This window comes from Xiphophorus couchianus, chromosome 10 (assembly GCF_001444195.1).
Source record: "Xiphophorus couchianus chromosome 10, X_couchianus-1.0, whole genome shotgun sequence".
Lineage (NCBI taxonomy): Eukaryota > Metazoa > Chordata > Actinopteri > Cyprinodontiformes > Poeciliidae > Xiphophorus > Xiphophorus couchianus.
This window is the reverse complement of record NC_040237.1, coordinates 14,299,430-14,311,738: the sequence shown is the minus strand read 5'-3', so window position 1 is coordinate 14,311,738 and position 12,309 is coordinate 14,299,430. Positions and strand designations below refer to the sequence as shown.

The 12,309-nt window shown below is 40.6% G+C and overlaps 1 protein-coding gene across 1 annotated transcript in view; it reads left to right on the top strand.

The window, feature by feature from the left end:
• The first annotated feature begins 4,110 nt into the window (after positions 1-4,110).
• The window catches only part of dnah9 (dynein, axonemal, heavy chain 9), a 163,700-nt gene continuing 155,501 nt past the window's right edge, over positions 4,111-12,309 (top strand). Inside the window, exons 1-9 of the mRNA XM_028030167.1 lie at positions 4,111-4,542; positions 5,823-6,019; positions 6,097-6,255; positions 7,475-7,605; positions 7,695-7,906; positions 10,676-10,909; positions 11,036-11,203; positions 11,634-11,750; positions 11,861-12,011. Of these exons, the coding sequence (XP_027885968.1) occupies positions 4,111-4,542; positions 5,823-6,019; positions 6,097-6,255; positions 7,475-7,605; positions 7,695-7,906; positions 10,676-10,909; positions 11,036-11,203; positions 11,634-11,750; positions 11,861-12,011 (1,801 nt within the window). The remainder of the gene's footprint in view (positions 4,543-5,822; positions 6,020-6,096; positions 6,256-7,474; positions 7,606-7,694; positions 7,907-10,675; positions 10,910-11,035; positions 11,204-11,633; positions 11,751-11,860; positions 12,012-12,309) is intronic.

Genomic DNA, 12,309 nt, shown 5'->3' with positions numbered 1-12,309 from the left:
TACATGACATCTCCACCACTCTGCTTCTTAGATTTTTCTGCTTCCTCTGACTACATTTTTATATTACTCACCAAGATAAAAAAAGAAAAGAAAAATTTCCTGAGTCTTTTAGCATGGTTCAGTTTGAATGAGTGTTACCAGTGCTCCTTTAGTTCATTCCTCAAAGATACACCATCAAAATGTACGTCAAACTGACCTTCTTTGTTTGTTTTTAACCACATAACTTATAAGGAGGATCTACATTAAAGATCTATATTTTGGTTAAAGGAAACCAAAACACTCCCACGACTGGTTTAAATTTACCAGCTGCTTTTTATGTGTCCGTTTTGGACTGTCAACACGTGGTATTACATGTTGACTATCAAGACTTTTCCTGAGAATTTAACAAAAAAAAGAAGGAAAGTCAAACAAGGTTTCTTCACCAGGTGTGTCTGGAGTCAGAAGCAGACATCTTGGACGCAGATCAAGAACAAGTCGCTCAGAGAGCTATGCTGGAATGTCTGCAGAGTCCCACGCTGTTGATATTGTATGAGTCAGCTGACATGCGTGGCGGTACATAAGTGAGCCACACTTTTCTGCCTGTTTTCTCTTCTAATACTTGATCACGTTCCAGACAGCGAGCTCAGTCTAGTTTTACTTTGGAGGAATGAGGACGGTTCAGTGGGAAGATTAGAATGAATACCAACACTGTTATTTCTCCTGATTTTTATCCAACTGCCTTTTGGTTTTTTGGGGGGTTGTTTTTTTTCCTTGTACCAATGCTGATACACATCTGAAAGCAATAAGGCGACCAGAAAACTGTGTTGGTTGATGAGAGAAGTAAATGGTCATCTTTGCATACTGTCCCAGTTGAATAACCGCAATGAAATGAAGCTAACATGATGCAAAATAACTTTTATTTAGTCTGGATTTACTCTTGAAACATCTAAGACAACAATTTGATGAAACAGGATTCTTTCAGGAATCATACTTCAACTTCAACTCGCGTTTATTGAAGAAATCCCTGAACATCCTTTGAATTTAGATTAAATTTAACTTTAATTTAGATTAAAGGAATTTAATTTGAATTCCTTTCAATTTAGATTAAACTTAAAATTCTTAATAAATTTGGAATTTAGATAATTGTCAATAATCAATGTATATGTAAAGTGATGTTACCAAATATACTCAGTATTGTGATGGAGGTGCATCCTCAGTTCAAACCGCTTAATGGAATTATTTTTGGACATTTGCTGACCTCTTCTGGTGAACGTGTGAACTGCTGGCTCACTAAACATGAGCAAACGGTCTGTAGAGAACTCAAGTAGCTAATACAGAATTTCTTATACAAGGGTTTTACGATAAAAGACACCAGACAAAGTTAGCAACTTCAATTAAGGAGGAGGATATATATTTTTATTTCAGCCACAAACTTTGTTTTATCACATAACTGAGATATGGATGAGATTTAGGAGAAAAATCTCCTAAGTGAGGCGTTGAGTCATCATGACTGTGTAGAATTTATACAGATAATTTATGTCACACTTCCCCTTTAAGAGCAAAATGTAAAGGCATTTTTACTTGGATCCAGTCCTCTATGTACCCATGAAAGCGTTGGTGAAACATCAGTATGTGGCAAAAATTAAAATAATTAACACTAATTTGTTTGCTTTGGGTAAAGTTGGGGGAGGAGGACAGTTGAACTTTTGACCTTTTAAACTCTCATTAATGTCTTGAAAACAAAGGCAGCACAAAAAGAGAAATTTAGCAGCACAAACGTTGATCGACACCAAATTTGTTTGACTTCATAAGTGTGGGATGGGCTGGTTGACCTTCTATGACCTCTGAAAACTTTTTTTATTTAACATCTTAATAATGATGGCAGCACAAAGGAACATTTTTGCGTTTGACACCAACTTCACTCGGGTCTCCAACTAACTTTGACTACATCTTTGTTATTATTCAACAAGATGTTACTTTGATCCCCAACATCAAACTGCGCTTGAACAACATCGTCCGAGTTCGTCCTCGCCGCCATTTATGAAGCAGTCACCTCAATTGTCCGAGTTGAGCTAAAGATTGTGGCTAAGCAAACATTACTGGTTTATGTGTTCCCGCATCCAGCCACCCAGCTGGAAGAAGGTCCGTCATATCAGCGACCAGACAAACTCTTTTGATTCTGAAATGGAAAGTCTGGCTGTGATGGTTCTCTTCGCTCTGTCATCTTAATCTTCAAAGATTTTCCGAGAAACCGAACCTCCTCAGTAGTTGCTGCTGGACGTTCTGAACGACCTCCACTTACACACACCCACACACACATTCTTCTTGGCGGTGCCCCTCTATCATTTGGATCTCCATGAGACAAAAGGGAACAGAGCCAGTTGTTTGATGCCATTTTTGCTGATAATCCTACCCAATCTAGCGACAGAATACTAAACAGAGAACAAACTCCTTTTTCTTTTTTGTTTTGCTTTGTTTTGTTTGGTGCCACAAATTGAAATCAAACAGCTGCGTAATGTTTCAGTGCTCAGTGTTTGTGGTTTGATCCTCATCCGGAGAAGAAAAGGACCACACAGACCGAGCGCTTCCAGGACTCACACGGTTTCTCTTTAACTTTATATTTCAACTTCTTGTCACAAGCTGAGATAGCTTTGTTGTTGTCTAAAAGCGTTTTATAATTCAATCTAAGCCTTGGAGTTATACGAGCTTTCATCTTGTTGAACGAGACGGCCGAATGCTCCGTGAAGAACAGAGCAGTGTTGCCATCTAGTGGACAACACGTAGACTACACATAATCTCAGAAAACATTTTTTGATCTTACACCATTTTCCAATGACAGAGAATGTAGTGGTAGAATACTTATAGATAGCGAATCAATACATTGGTTCAAAACAAATAATGTTTATTTATAGAAAACTCTCAGAAGTCAGTGTGTTATAGATTCAAAGAATAATTGAATAAAAGAGCAAAAGCTTTAATTTATGCCATTATGGCTCTTGCTTTTAAAAGAAGGCAGATTTAAAAATCTCTCCTTGCTCCTTTTTTTTTTACTCTTTTTTTTTTTTTTTTTTTTACAAAATAAATAAAACCCCTCCAAAACATTTCCACTTTAGATGCTAATATGTGCTGGATGTGATTCTACTACAAAATGTTGCTTATTAAACATCTCCAAGAAGTGTGCAGACTTTATCCCTAATGGAAATATCTGTAATCTATAAAGGAACAAAAAATAAATAAAAATCATATTTTACCCATCAGAGCCCATCGCATTTGTCTCCAGTATTCTTAAAAGTATGCACTGACTTATTATTTTTCTTATTTTGTGGTCTCAAAAGTAAGCACTCAGGTAAATGTTTTGCCTGTTTCCTGTCTACTAATTTAAAAAGTCATGGTCTGTTGTAGCTTTTAACAAAACAAATTAAGTAAAACGAATAAAACCAATGAGAACAATTAGCTTGTATTTTTTTTCTTATTTTATTTGCGCATTTTGTGCACTATTAAGTCTTAGTTAAAGTACATGAAGTCACTAGAATGTTTATAAAACAGCAACATAAAAATAAACCTGCTCAACCTTCTTGAAGCAGAATGAAACTGATGAACGGCAATCTTGACATGTTTCTCAACTTTCAAGAGATTTTTAGAAATTTCCTGTAATACATGAAGTCACATTCATCTATTTACAATGGCCTAGCCAAAGCCCAGACATGAATCCAATTGACAATCTGTGGCGAGACTTAAAAAAGAAGAGATGCCAAAGACGTCTGTAGATATGCTAAACCTTTAAAGATTATTCGGAAACATTTGTATTCATCCCTAAACATTTCGGGATGTTGTGAGATAGTTTTTAACAGTTCTTACTGTATGTGAAACACGAGGGGCTTAAACTTCTCCTCACTTCTCACAGTATCCCTGTGTTTACATAAAGACCCTTTATCACCTTAAGTGTTCTTCTTCAGAGGGCCACAAGGTGATTGCAACTTTCCTTCTCACTCCCCACAAAGGCCCGACAGAAAACAATAGCTGCCATTCAAGATTCCTGTCAGCAGGACGGATGTCCTTGTCCCGGGGTCAGGTCTGGGGTCAGAAGTGTCCCCTAAGCAACGGCCCGATTAATGCAAACACATCGTTGCCATGGAGGCAGAGACACAAATCAGTTCAAAACACTCACCGGGGCCCACCCTGGGGGACAGCAGTGGGAAACCCGCCGACATGGAGGAGTCTCTCGACGCCGAGGACAAAAGACTGGATTTCATAGCCGACTGCGTGCTGAGAACTCTCAAAGTGAGGCCGGACAGATGGGAAAATTGCGTGTCCGACGAGGACAACAGGCAGGTGCTGCTGGACTTCCTGGACACGGCCGAGCAGAGGACTCTGATGGTGTCCGTGAGCGCAGCCGGACTGCTGGAGCCCGCAACCTCGTTCGCCGGCAGTCGTAAAAACAAAGCAGTGTACTTTATGAAAAGAGACAAAGCCGCGCTGAGTCCAGAGTCCATCAAAGACAGATTGGTCTACGGAGACCTGTCTTCCGCTCCACTGGACCAGTTTTCTGCTCTAGTTGGGGAGGTAAGTGAGCAGCAGAGCAGAATGTAGTAATGATTACATGAGGCTCAGGATAAGCAGATGAACTTCTGCTCATTCACTTTGAGGCTGGATCTCTGATTACGAAGGTGTGCCATTACACAGATAGATGATTCTCAGGTATATTTACTCAAGATTTATCAGCTTTACACCAAGGCAATTAGAAAGCAGGGGGATTTGTTTCACTTAAAGTAGAGGCACATTATTAGACTGCTCTGGAAAAGCAGGAACATCTGAATGTAAAATACTTAAAAGTGTTGAAAAATGCACAGAAAGTTGAATTCTGTATGCAGCACACCATCAGATCTTATTATTGAGAGAGTGCAGTACAATGGGGTTCATCAGTCACACTGAAAATAACAACCTTCAAGCAGGTTTAACACTAAATGTTGTTTTCTGTCAGCATTGAGCAGAAAATTGTTGTATTTAACAATACGAAGGGCTTGAAAACATCCGTCTGCGTGTCATTAATTTATGTATCGTGCTTCACTTAAGTCAGCAAGTCAAGTTACTGAAATAAATGAACTTTTTCATAATGTTCAGATTTATTGAGATGCACCAGTATGCAAGTTTGTGCACTGGAGTATTGTTCTTTTAAGCCTTTTCAGAATGGCCTAGTCAAAGTCATGAGTTTTTCTGTACTGTTAAAGTTGCCTTTATTTCAAACAGTTTAAGCTCTTCACCTCTACTTGGTCGGATGGTCATAATTAAAGGGGCGGTGGTATGTATTTTCCAGTTATTTAATGATACAATCAAGTAACTATGTTGCCTCCAGTTATGAAAATGCACAATTTCTAGAATACTCTCCTGAAAAATAAGGTTTTTTAAGTCGTTTGAAAGTCACATGTTAAATTTTAAATGACTTAAAAAGACATTTGACTCTGCCTTGAAATTGCGCCTCTGTCTCTTTAAGAAGCTCCTGCTCTTTCTGAGACTCCGCCTTCAGGAAGTCATCACAACAATGCTTCTTATTACGCTGGTCTTGCGCGCATCGGACTGATTAGTAGTTCAGAGCTTTATGAAAATTGATGTTTTTGCAAATGGAGTGGTTGCCGTGGGAGATTAAAGGATTTCTCAAACATGCGGGAAAGAATCAAAGCAACACTCCATGTATGTTTTTAATGAGGGAATTACATTATTACATGATAGAAAGTCGAACCCTGTTTGATGCCTTTTTTACATGAACACAGTTGTCAGTATTTGTAATGGCTTCACAAAATCAATCTCTTGCCCTCAAAAACTTATTTTTCCTAACATCTGTTTAGGTTGTAGCTCCACTGCTCTCCAACATGAAGAACCACATTAAATGGCCCCACGTTGTGTCTCAGGACATTAAGCACCATGTCCACTCTCTCAAAACCGGCGTGCTGGTCTTGTCTGGCCAAGTCCAAGGCAAGACGCTGCTTCCTCTCCCAGCGGGCTTCGAGAAAGTGGAACAAATTGCCCTGGAGGCAGACCAAAGGTAAGAAATGAGCGCCGACTTTCAGCATCATATCAAGCCATTGTTCGTCCTTCATGTTTCCCCGTATTACACGTTAGCGAGGCGACAGCGGACAGGAGCATCATCCACTCTTTGGAGTCCGCGGTGATCGAGTGGAGCCATCAGATCCGCACTGTCCTCAAGAAAGACTCCTCCGAGGCCGTGCTGGGAAGAAAGCACCCTACGCCCGACGCCGAGCTGCTTTTCATGAACAACAGGTCAGCACCTCCATGCTCTGCAGAGCCACTGTAGCCACCGGCTGCTTTCTGGTAAGCACTACCTTTGGCTGTCGTAGCCCGTCCTCGCAGGTTCGATGCCGAATTATTTCATCGGCTCTTGCTGTTGCTGCTGAATTATCAGGTTTCAGAACATCTGTGCAGTGGAGTGAAAAATGGAAATTTTTGGCCCAGTGCTCCGTTCGTTTCTCCTATTGTAGGAAATCTGCTTCCATAGCAGAATTATTGCTAAATTACAGCAAACTGCTCCTCAGGTATTAGATCTTGCAGCAATGAACTGCAGCTAAATGTTGCATGACTGGATGAGATACCTGGTAATAAAAAAAGGACATTCCAGCAGATATATAATAGTTAGACGTTCCATCTGCTTTCTGTCGGATCACAAAGAGAACTTAGTTTTGTTCTGATGCTTCAAAGGATTCTTTTTCACTGTCATTCAATAATTAATCTATCAATTCATCAATGTCCCCTTTGAAATACAGAGATAGAATCATGTTGCTATAGTGTTTTTTTGCTTGATTTCTCCATTTCAGCAGGCTAAGCAAACTGAAGGTTCATGTTAATCATGACAAAAAATATTCCATATGCACCAGGGCTTGGCAAAAATACTAAAAATGTTACATGTTACAACGACAAACTATCAGTCAATCAATCAAAATGTATTTGTGTAGCACATTTCAGCAACAAGGCATTTCAAAGTGCTTTACGTCATCGTAACACAAGAATACAAAGTCATAGAACGCTCAGTCAACAACTGAAACCTTTCGACAAGTGCCAGTTAATTTTTTGAAAAGCAACTCTAAACAGGTGTGTTTTTAGTCTAGATGTAAAGGCACTCAATGTTTCAGCTATTCTTTCTGTTTTCTGGAAGTTTCCTCCAGATTTGTGATGCATGGTTGCTGAATGCTTTAAGATTTATTTATTGGGATTGTATGTGACAGATATAAAGAAATAGTTTGTTCTTTGAGTCGTTCTGTGGTTGCCTGTCAAACTTCAACTGAAGAAAATTCGAGAACATGACTTTCAAAGTACGTAAGTGATTGTCCTAAAATTCAAAGTACTTATGGGGCTACCCTGCAGACAATCTCAGTAATCTGTGGGATTCTGGGATTCAAATACCCAGAATCCCAGAGTGATTCTGGGTATTTGTGAAGATTTGACTGAAACGTTTTGGGATATTTTTTTTTTCTCCCCCTGTAAGATATGCAGATTTGGAGTACATCCACTCTCAGCTGAACTCCTGCAAAGTGAAAAAGATGGAGGCGTTGATGGAGGCTGTGGAGAGCAGCTATTATCCTGCTTTTGTTAACATGCAGCGAGACGTGCTTGCAGGTGAAACCGCTGCTTTGTTTATGAGGAGAAGTTTATTTATTTATTTCACAAGCAACAAGTAAAACGAACGCATTATTATCACTTGGCAGCTTTGGAGGAAGCCCAGGACATTTGCATCTACCTGATGCCCCTGCGGCGTCTGTTTGAGGAACTGGAAAACACGGAGCTCCCTGGTGTCAAAGGTCAAATTAAAGCTTTCATGCACACGGTGTGCCTGGTGTGGGCCAACTCCAGACACTACAACACACCAGGACGCCTCATCGTCCTGCTGCAGGAGACATGTAACCTCCTCATACAGCAGGTTGGCTCAGATTCTCTCGTTGTTGATTTATTTATTTATTTTTACAACACAGGATTCTGGGTAAAGTTTTGTGCTTCTCTTTGAAAACGTAATATGATTCGGGGCAATTTTTTTTCTTGCTTCTTCTTCATCGTGAGACCTTCCACTGTTCCATAGGAAGTGCATTCTAAGGTTTTTGTTCTTTGTTTTTTGTTGTTGTTGTTGTTGTTTTTTTTTTTTTGTTGTTTCTCCAAATAATAACAGCTTCAGAAATCGTGTCAGAGGAAGGTCCTGTCAGTCACCAGGGCAAGACGGGGGTGGGAGTGGGGGTAAAAAAGCTCAGCAGACCCAGGGCAGAACTGAGCTGCAGGTTGATTTATCTCCTGTGGAAAATAACACAGAGGTTTGAGTTTAGAAAACAGCTGGTGTTCCGATGTGTTAAAAAAAAAACTAAAAAAACTCCCTGTTTATTATGTCAGTTTGGAGTATTTGCATTATTCATCCCGGAGGCTATGTTTACCCCATGAGCAGAATATAAAGTGAACTGATATATGCATTACATCTAAGTTTTGACATGGAGCTCTACTGAACAACACAGCCTTATGATCACAATAAAAATAATAACAATAATTTTAAGAAAAATACGATGAAAAGTAACAAATCAGCCGGGGAGAGACGTATGCAGTGCCAGGCAAAATTATTCACACCCTTGGAAGTTTTCCACACTTTCTAAACTTAAAGCCCAAAGTGTTTTAGTGGGATTTTATCTAGAAAAACACAGAGCGGGGCGAAATCGTGCAGAGATCCTCGACTTAGGTGGGATAAACCCGTCGACAGGACAACTGTTAGCCGTGTAGTCCACAAATTTGGGCTTCGGGGGGAATCTTATTTTAAGTTCGACTGAGGCAAATCTATGGCCAACGGCAAACATTATGGAAAATAAGGTCGGATGAGATCACATTTTGAGTTTTTGCTTTACAGCTTTCATCTGTTGGTTTATTTTTGTGTCAGGAGTGCCTCCAAATTATTCATGGAAAACTCACCTGTTCATGAATTTTTTTTGCAGCAATTTTATTTCAGATATATATTTATATGTTTTTTAAAATGCAGCTTGGGAAGCTTTTGTGCAATGCTACTTGATACGCTACTGGCTGGTGTTTGAAAAGCAGCCAATCCAGGAGTGCCATTTATTTTCCTCGGCAGTGATTGGCTGGAGCAAAAAGGGGGAGATAAGGAAAACTGTGGATGTTAGCCTTTAGTTGTAAGACAATTTCCACTGTTTATGCATGTTAAGGTATATTTGATATTTGAACTATTAAAAACGTAGTTATAAGCATCTCAAAGCTTATAGATATAAAACAAAATGTTTTATATCCAAGTATAGACTTATTGTAGTAAAGACCTGGAAAAAGTTTAGACTTGAGTTTACTGTAAAATGGACATCATGTATCATTTTACTATGATTATTACTCAATACTTGTGACTGTAAGACTTTCACATAAACACCCAATAAAATACACTGAACTGTGCTTCTGAGCAGGAAGAAAATATGTGAAAATGTGCAAAGACTTTCGCAAACCAGCACATTTGTTTTCCGTCAAAGTTGTATCAGTTGTGGCATTGCTGCAGGAGACTCGGAGGGGGGAGGGGGAGGGGGAAAAAAAACATAAACACTTTTCCTGCTTTCTTTGCAGAAAACTCTGCCGTTAGATGTGAGCATTTCATCTTAGATCTGTTATCCTTTTCAACTGATAGAGCAGAAGGTTTCCACAGTCTGCCATGAGACTGCACGGCTCAAACAGCTGAAGATTTGTTTCAACCCTCTGCTCTCCAAATGCCAAAGTCACCCGGAGTTTGTCGTCGCAGGAGGTTCTGAGCTCAGTCTCGCTGCTGACAGAGTATTTACACGAAGAAGCATTTTGGTTGCTTGTGGGATCAACTCGTCTAAACTCAACGATTGGGTCAACGGATTTGAACGCTTTCAGATTGCGCTTAATCTTAGGCAGTCCTCTCGGAAAATGTGGTTTCATTTCTAAATCTAAAAAAAAACATTATGAAACCTCCATGATTGTTGATGTCGAGCCTCATGTTGTTTGACGATCAGTAACGTGCACAAACATTTTGGGTGGCAGGTGCTTAAGTGGGGGAAAAGAAAAAAATAGCACCTTGTGTGGCAGTTGGAGCCGCCGGCTGCCTTAAGCTGTGTGAGATTATTCACAGTCACAGCTAGAACATCGTGTGCATACATAGTTCACATCGAACTACGTTGTGGTCCAAAATGACCACAACAGTAATTCAGTTGCTCAGTTAATTAAGTAATTAAATTAAGAGAGCACTTAAAACTAGAAAATTTCAGCGGAAATTTAAACGGGGCCTGCCAAAGTGTGCCCATCGGTTGGAACTCAGCGTTCTGATGCTAATAATTAGCTAAAGTAAGATACAAAGTACTCAATAGCATGTGGAGAATCACAAGTATGTTGAGTAACATGACCTGGTACATTTTGAAGAAACTCAGAGTTTTTCACATCTGATAAAAACAGCAGGTAGGGTTTCCATCAACCATGAATAATGAGGGGGATAAAAACTTTCATCTGGTAATGACGCTAACCACAATCTAACCGTGTTCCAGTTTTGGTTTAGAACAGGAGTGTCCAACTCTTTACAGGACATTATCAGCGAGTAGACATAATCACACTACTTCAGCCCATCCAGCTGTTACTACAGCAAATGTACTGTGGATCGCAAGCCTAACAAAGCCAAGCTAACATGTTATTGATCTCCAACAATCAGGCTAGGGTGTATCTAGTTCCAGAGGAGGTCCTGACAGGAGAACCCGCCGAGAGTCTTCTGAGGGTCCAGACGAGCCTGGAGGTCCTGCGGCTTTTCAGGAGCACCTATGAGGACCACAGGGCCAACCTGAGGAAGTACCAGAAGAATGGGATCATGGTTAGACCTTGGGATTTTTCCCCAACGCTGGTTTTCTCGAGTTTGGATCAATTTATCAGCACACTGGAAAATATAAAGGTAAACACAGCAGGGCATTCAAAGATGAAAAAGCAGCAAAACCTTATTTCTGGAACTTATTTGACGAATGAGATCCTGATGTTGATGTTTGATTGTGATGTGCTTCCCTGTGTTGCTTCATCACAGGACATCCTGTCAACGTATTTGGACCTGATGAAGCTCGAGAAACTGGAGATTGGAGGCGTCCGAGGAAGAGCTCTTAGCCTTCAGATCCAGTCGCTCTATCAAGAGTTCCTGGACTCCTACAGGGTCTTCACAGAGAAGCCGTATGACTGCTTGGACGGCACCAACATGGTATGTATCACAGCTGTGGATTGTGGTGCTCTTTCGATGCCCGCTGGAAAATTAGAGGGTTGTGTATCCGTAGCAACTCTATGGTCAACTTATTTATTTGAGAACAGTGAAGCTTCTCCAGAATAACTTGCCGCCACAGCTGCCTGGTCACTCGGCTTTTTGCGGAACAAGTCGTGTTCCTGCCAAACCCCTTGCCCTCCACCCCACCCCACCCCCTCTATTTTAAATGCCAAGTAAGTTGCAGATTTTCTTCTCCTCACATCGGGACAAGGCAATTTATTTTGCTTGTAAGGAGCAGTCAGTTTTAGCTGAATAACTCTGGGAGTCGGTGAGATGTAAAAAGCAATATGCTATGCTGGCTTTGGGTTACATCGGCCCCGCGGTGTCATGCTGTGTGGCCACCGTTCCCGCTGAGCAGCTTGCCTTGCAGGAATTCGAAGGAGATGTGAGGGCCTTTAAGCTGAAGGCGGATGACACAGACCGCCGCCTAGGGGCAATCTTCTGTCAGGCTTTTGATGATGCCTCAGGACTGGAGCACACCTTTAAGGTCCAGTAGCACAAACGCCATTCCTTACATGAACAAATCCGTGGGCTCAGGCCTATGTAAAGATTTCAATCTCTCTTCTTTTTCCTTTTTAATTTCTCTGATGTTTTCAGGTCCTAGAAATGTTTGGCGGCCTGATAGAGCGTCCGCTGATCGCCGTTGATGCCGTGGGAAAATATCCCCTCCTTTTGTCCATGTTTGACAAAGAGCTAGACTCCTGTAAACACCTTTACAACAAACAGATGAAAGCTGTAAAGGAGCTGGGTGAGATTCAAAGCGATATCTGCAATAATATTAGCTCAGTTTATGAGATGAGGCTTAGGAAAAGATTCAAAGCCTTACTTTATGCTTCGGAGCAATTTGTGTGTTTTGGTGAGCTGGTTTTTTATGTCTGAATAGGAAGGGCGTCTTTGATGCAACTTCCTTACAAGCCTCCGTCAGAAAGTAAGGGGAAAAAAGCTGAATAATAGTTAAGGAAATAATTTTGTGCTCAGTGAACAGTGAGGTCCATTAGAACGCTTCAAGGACACCCTGAAATTTGTGAAACTTTGAATAGTCTTGA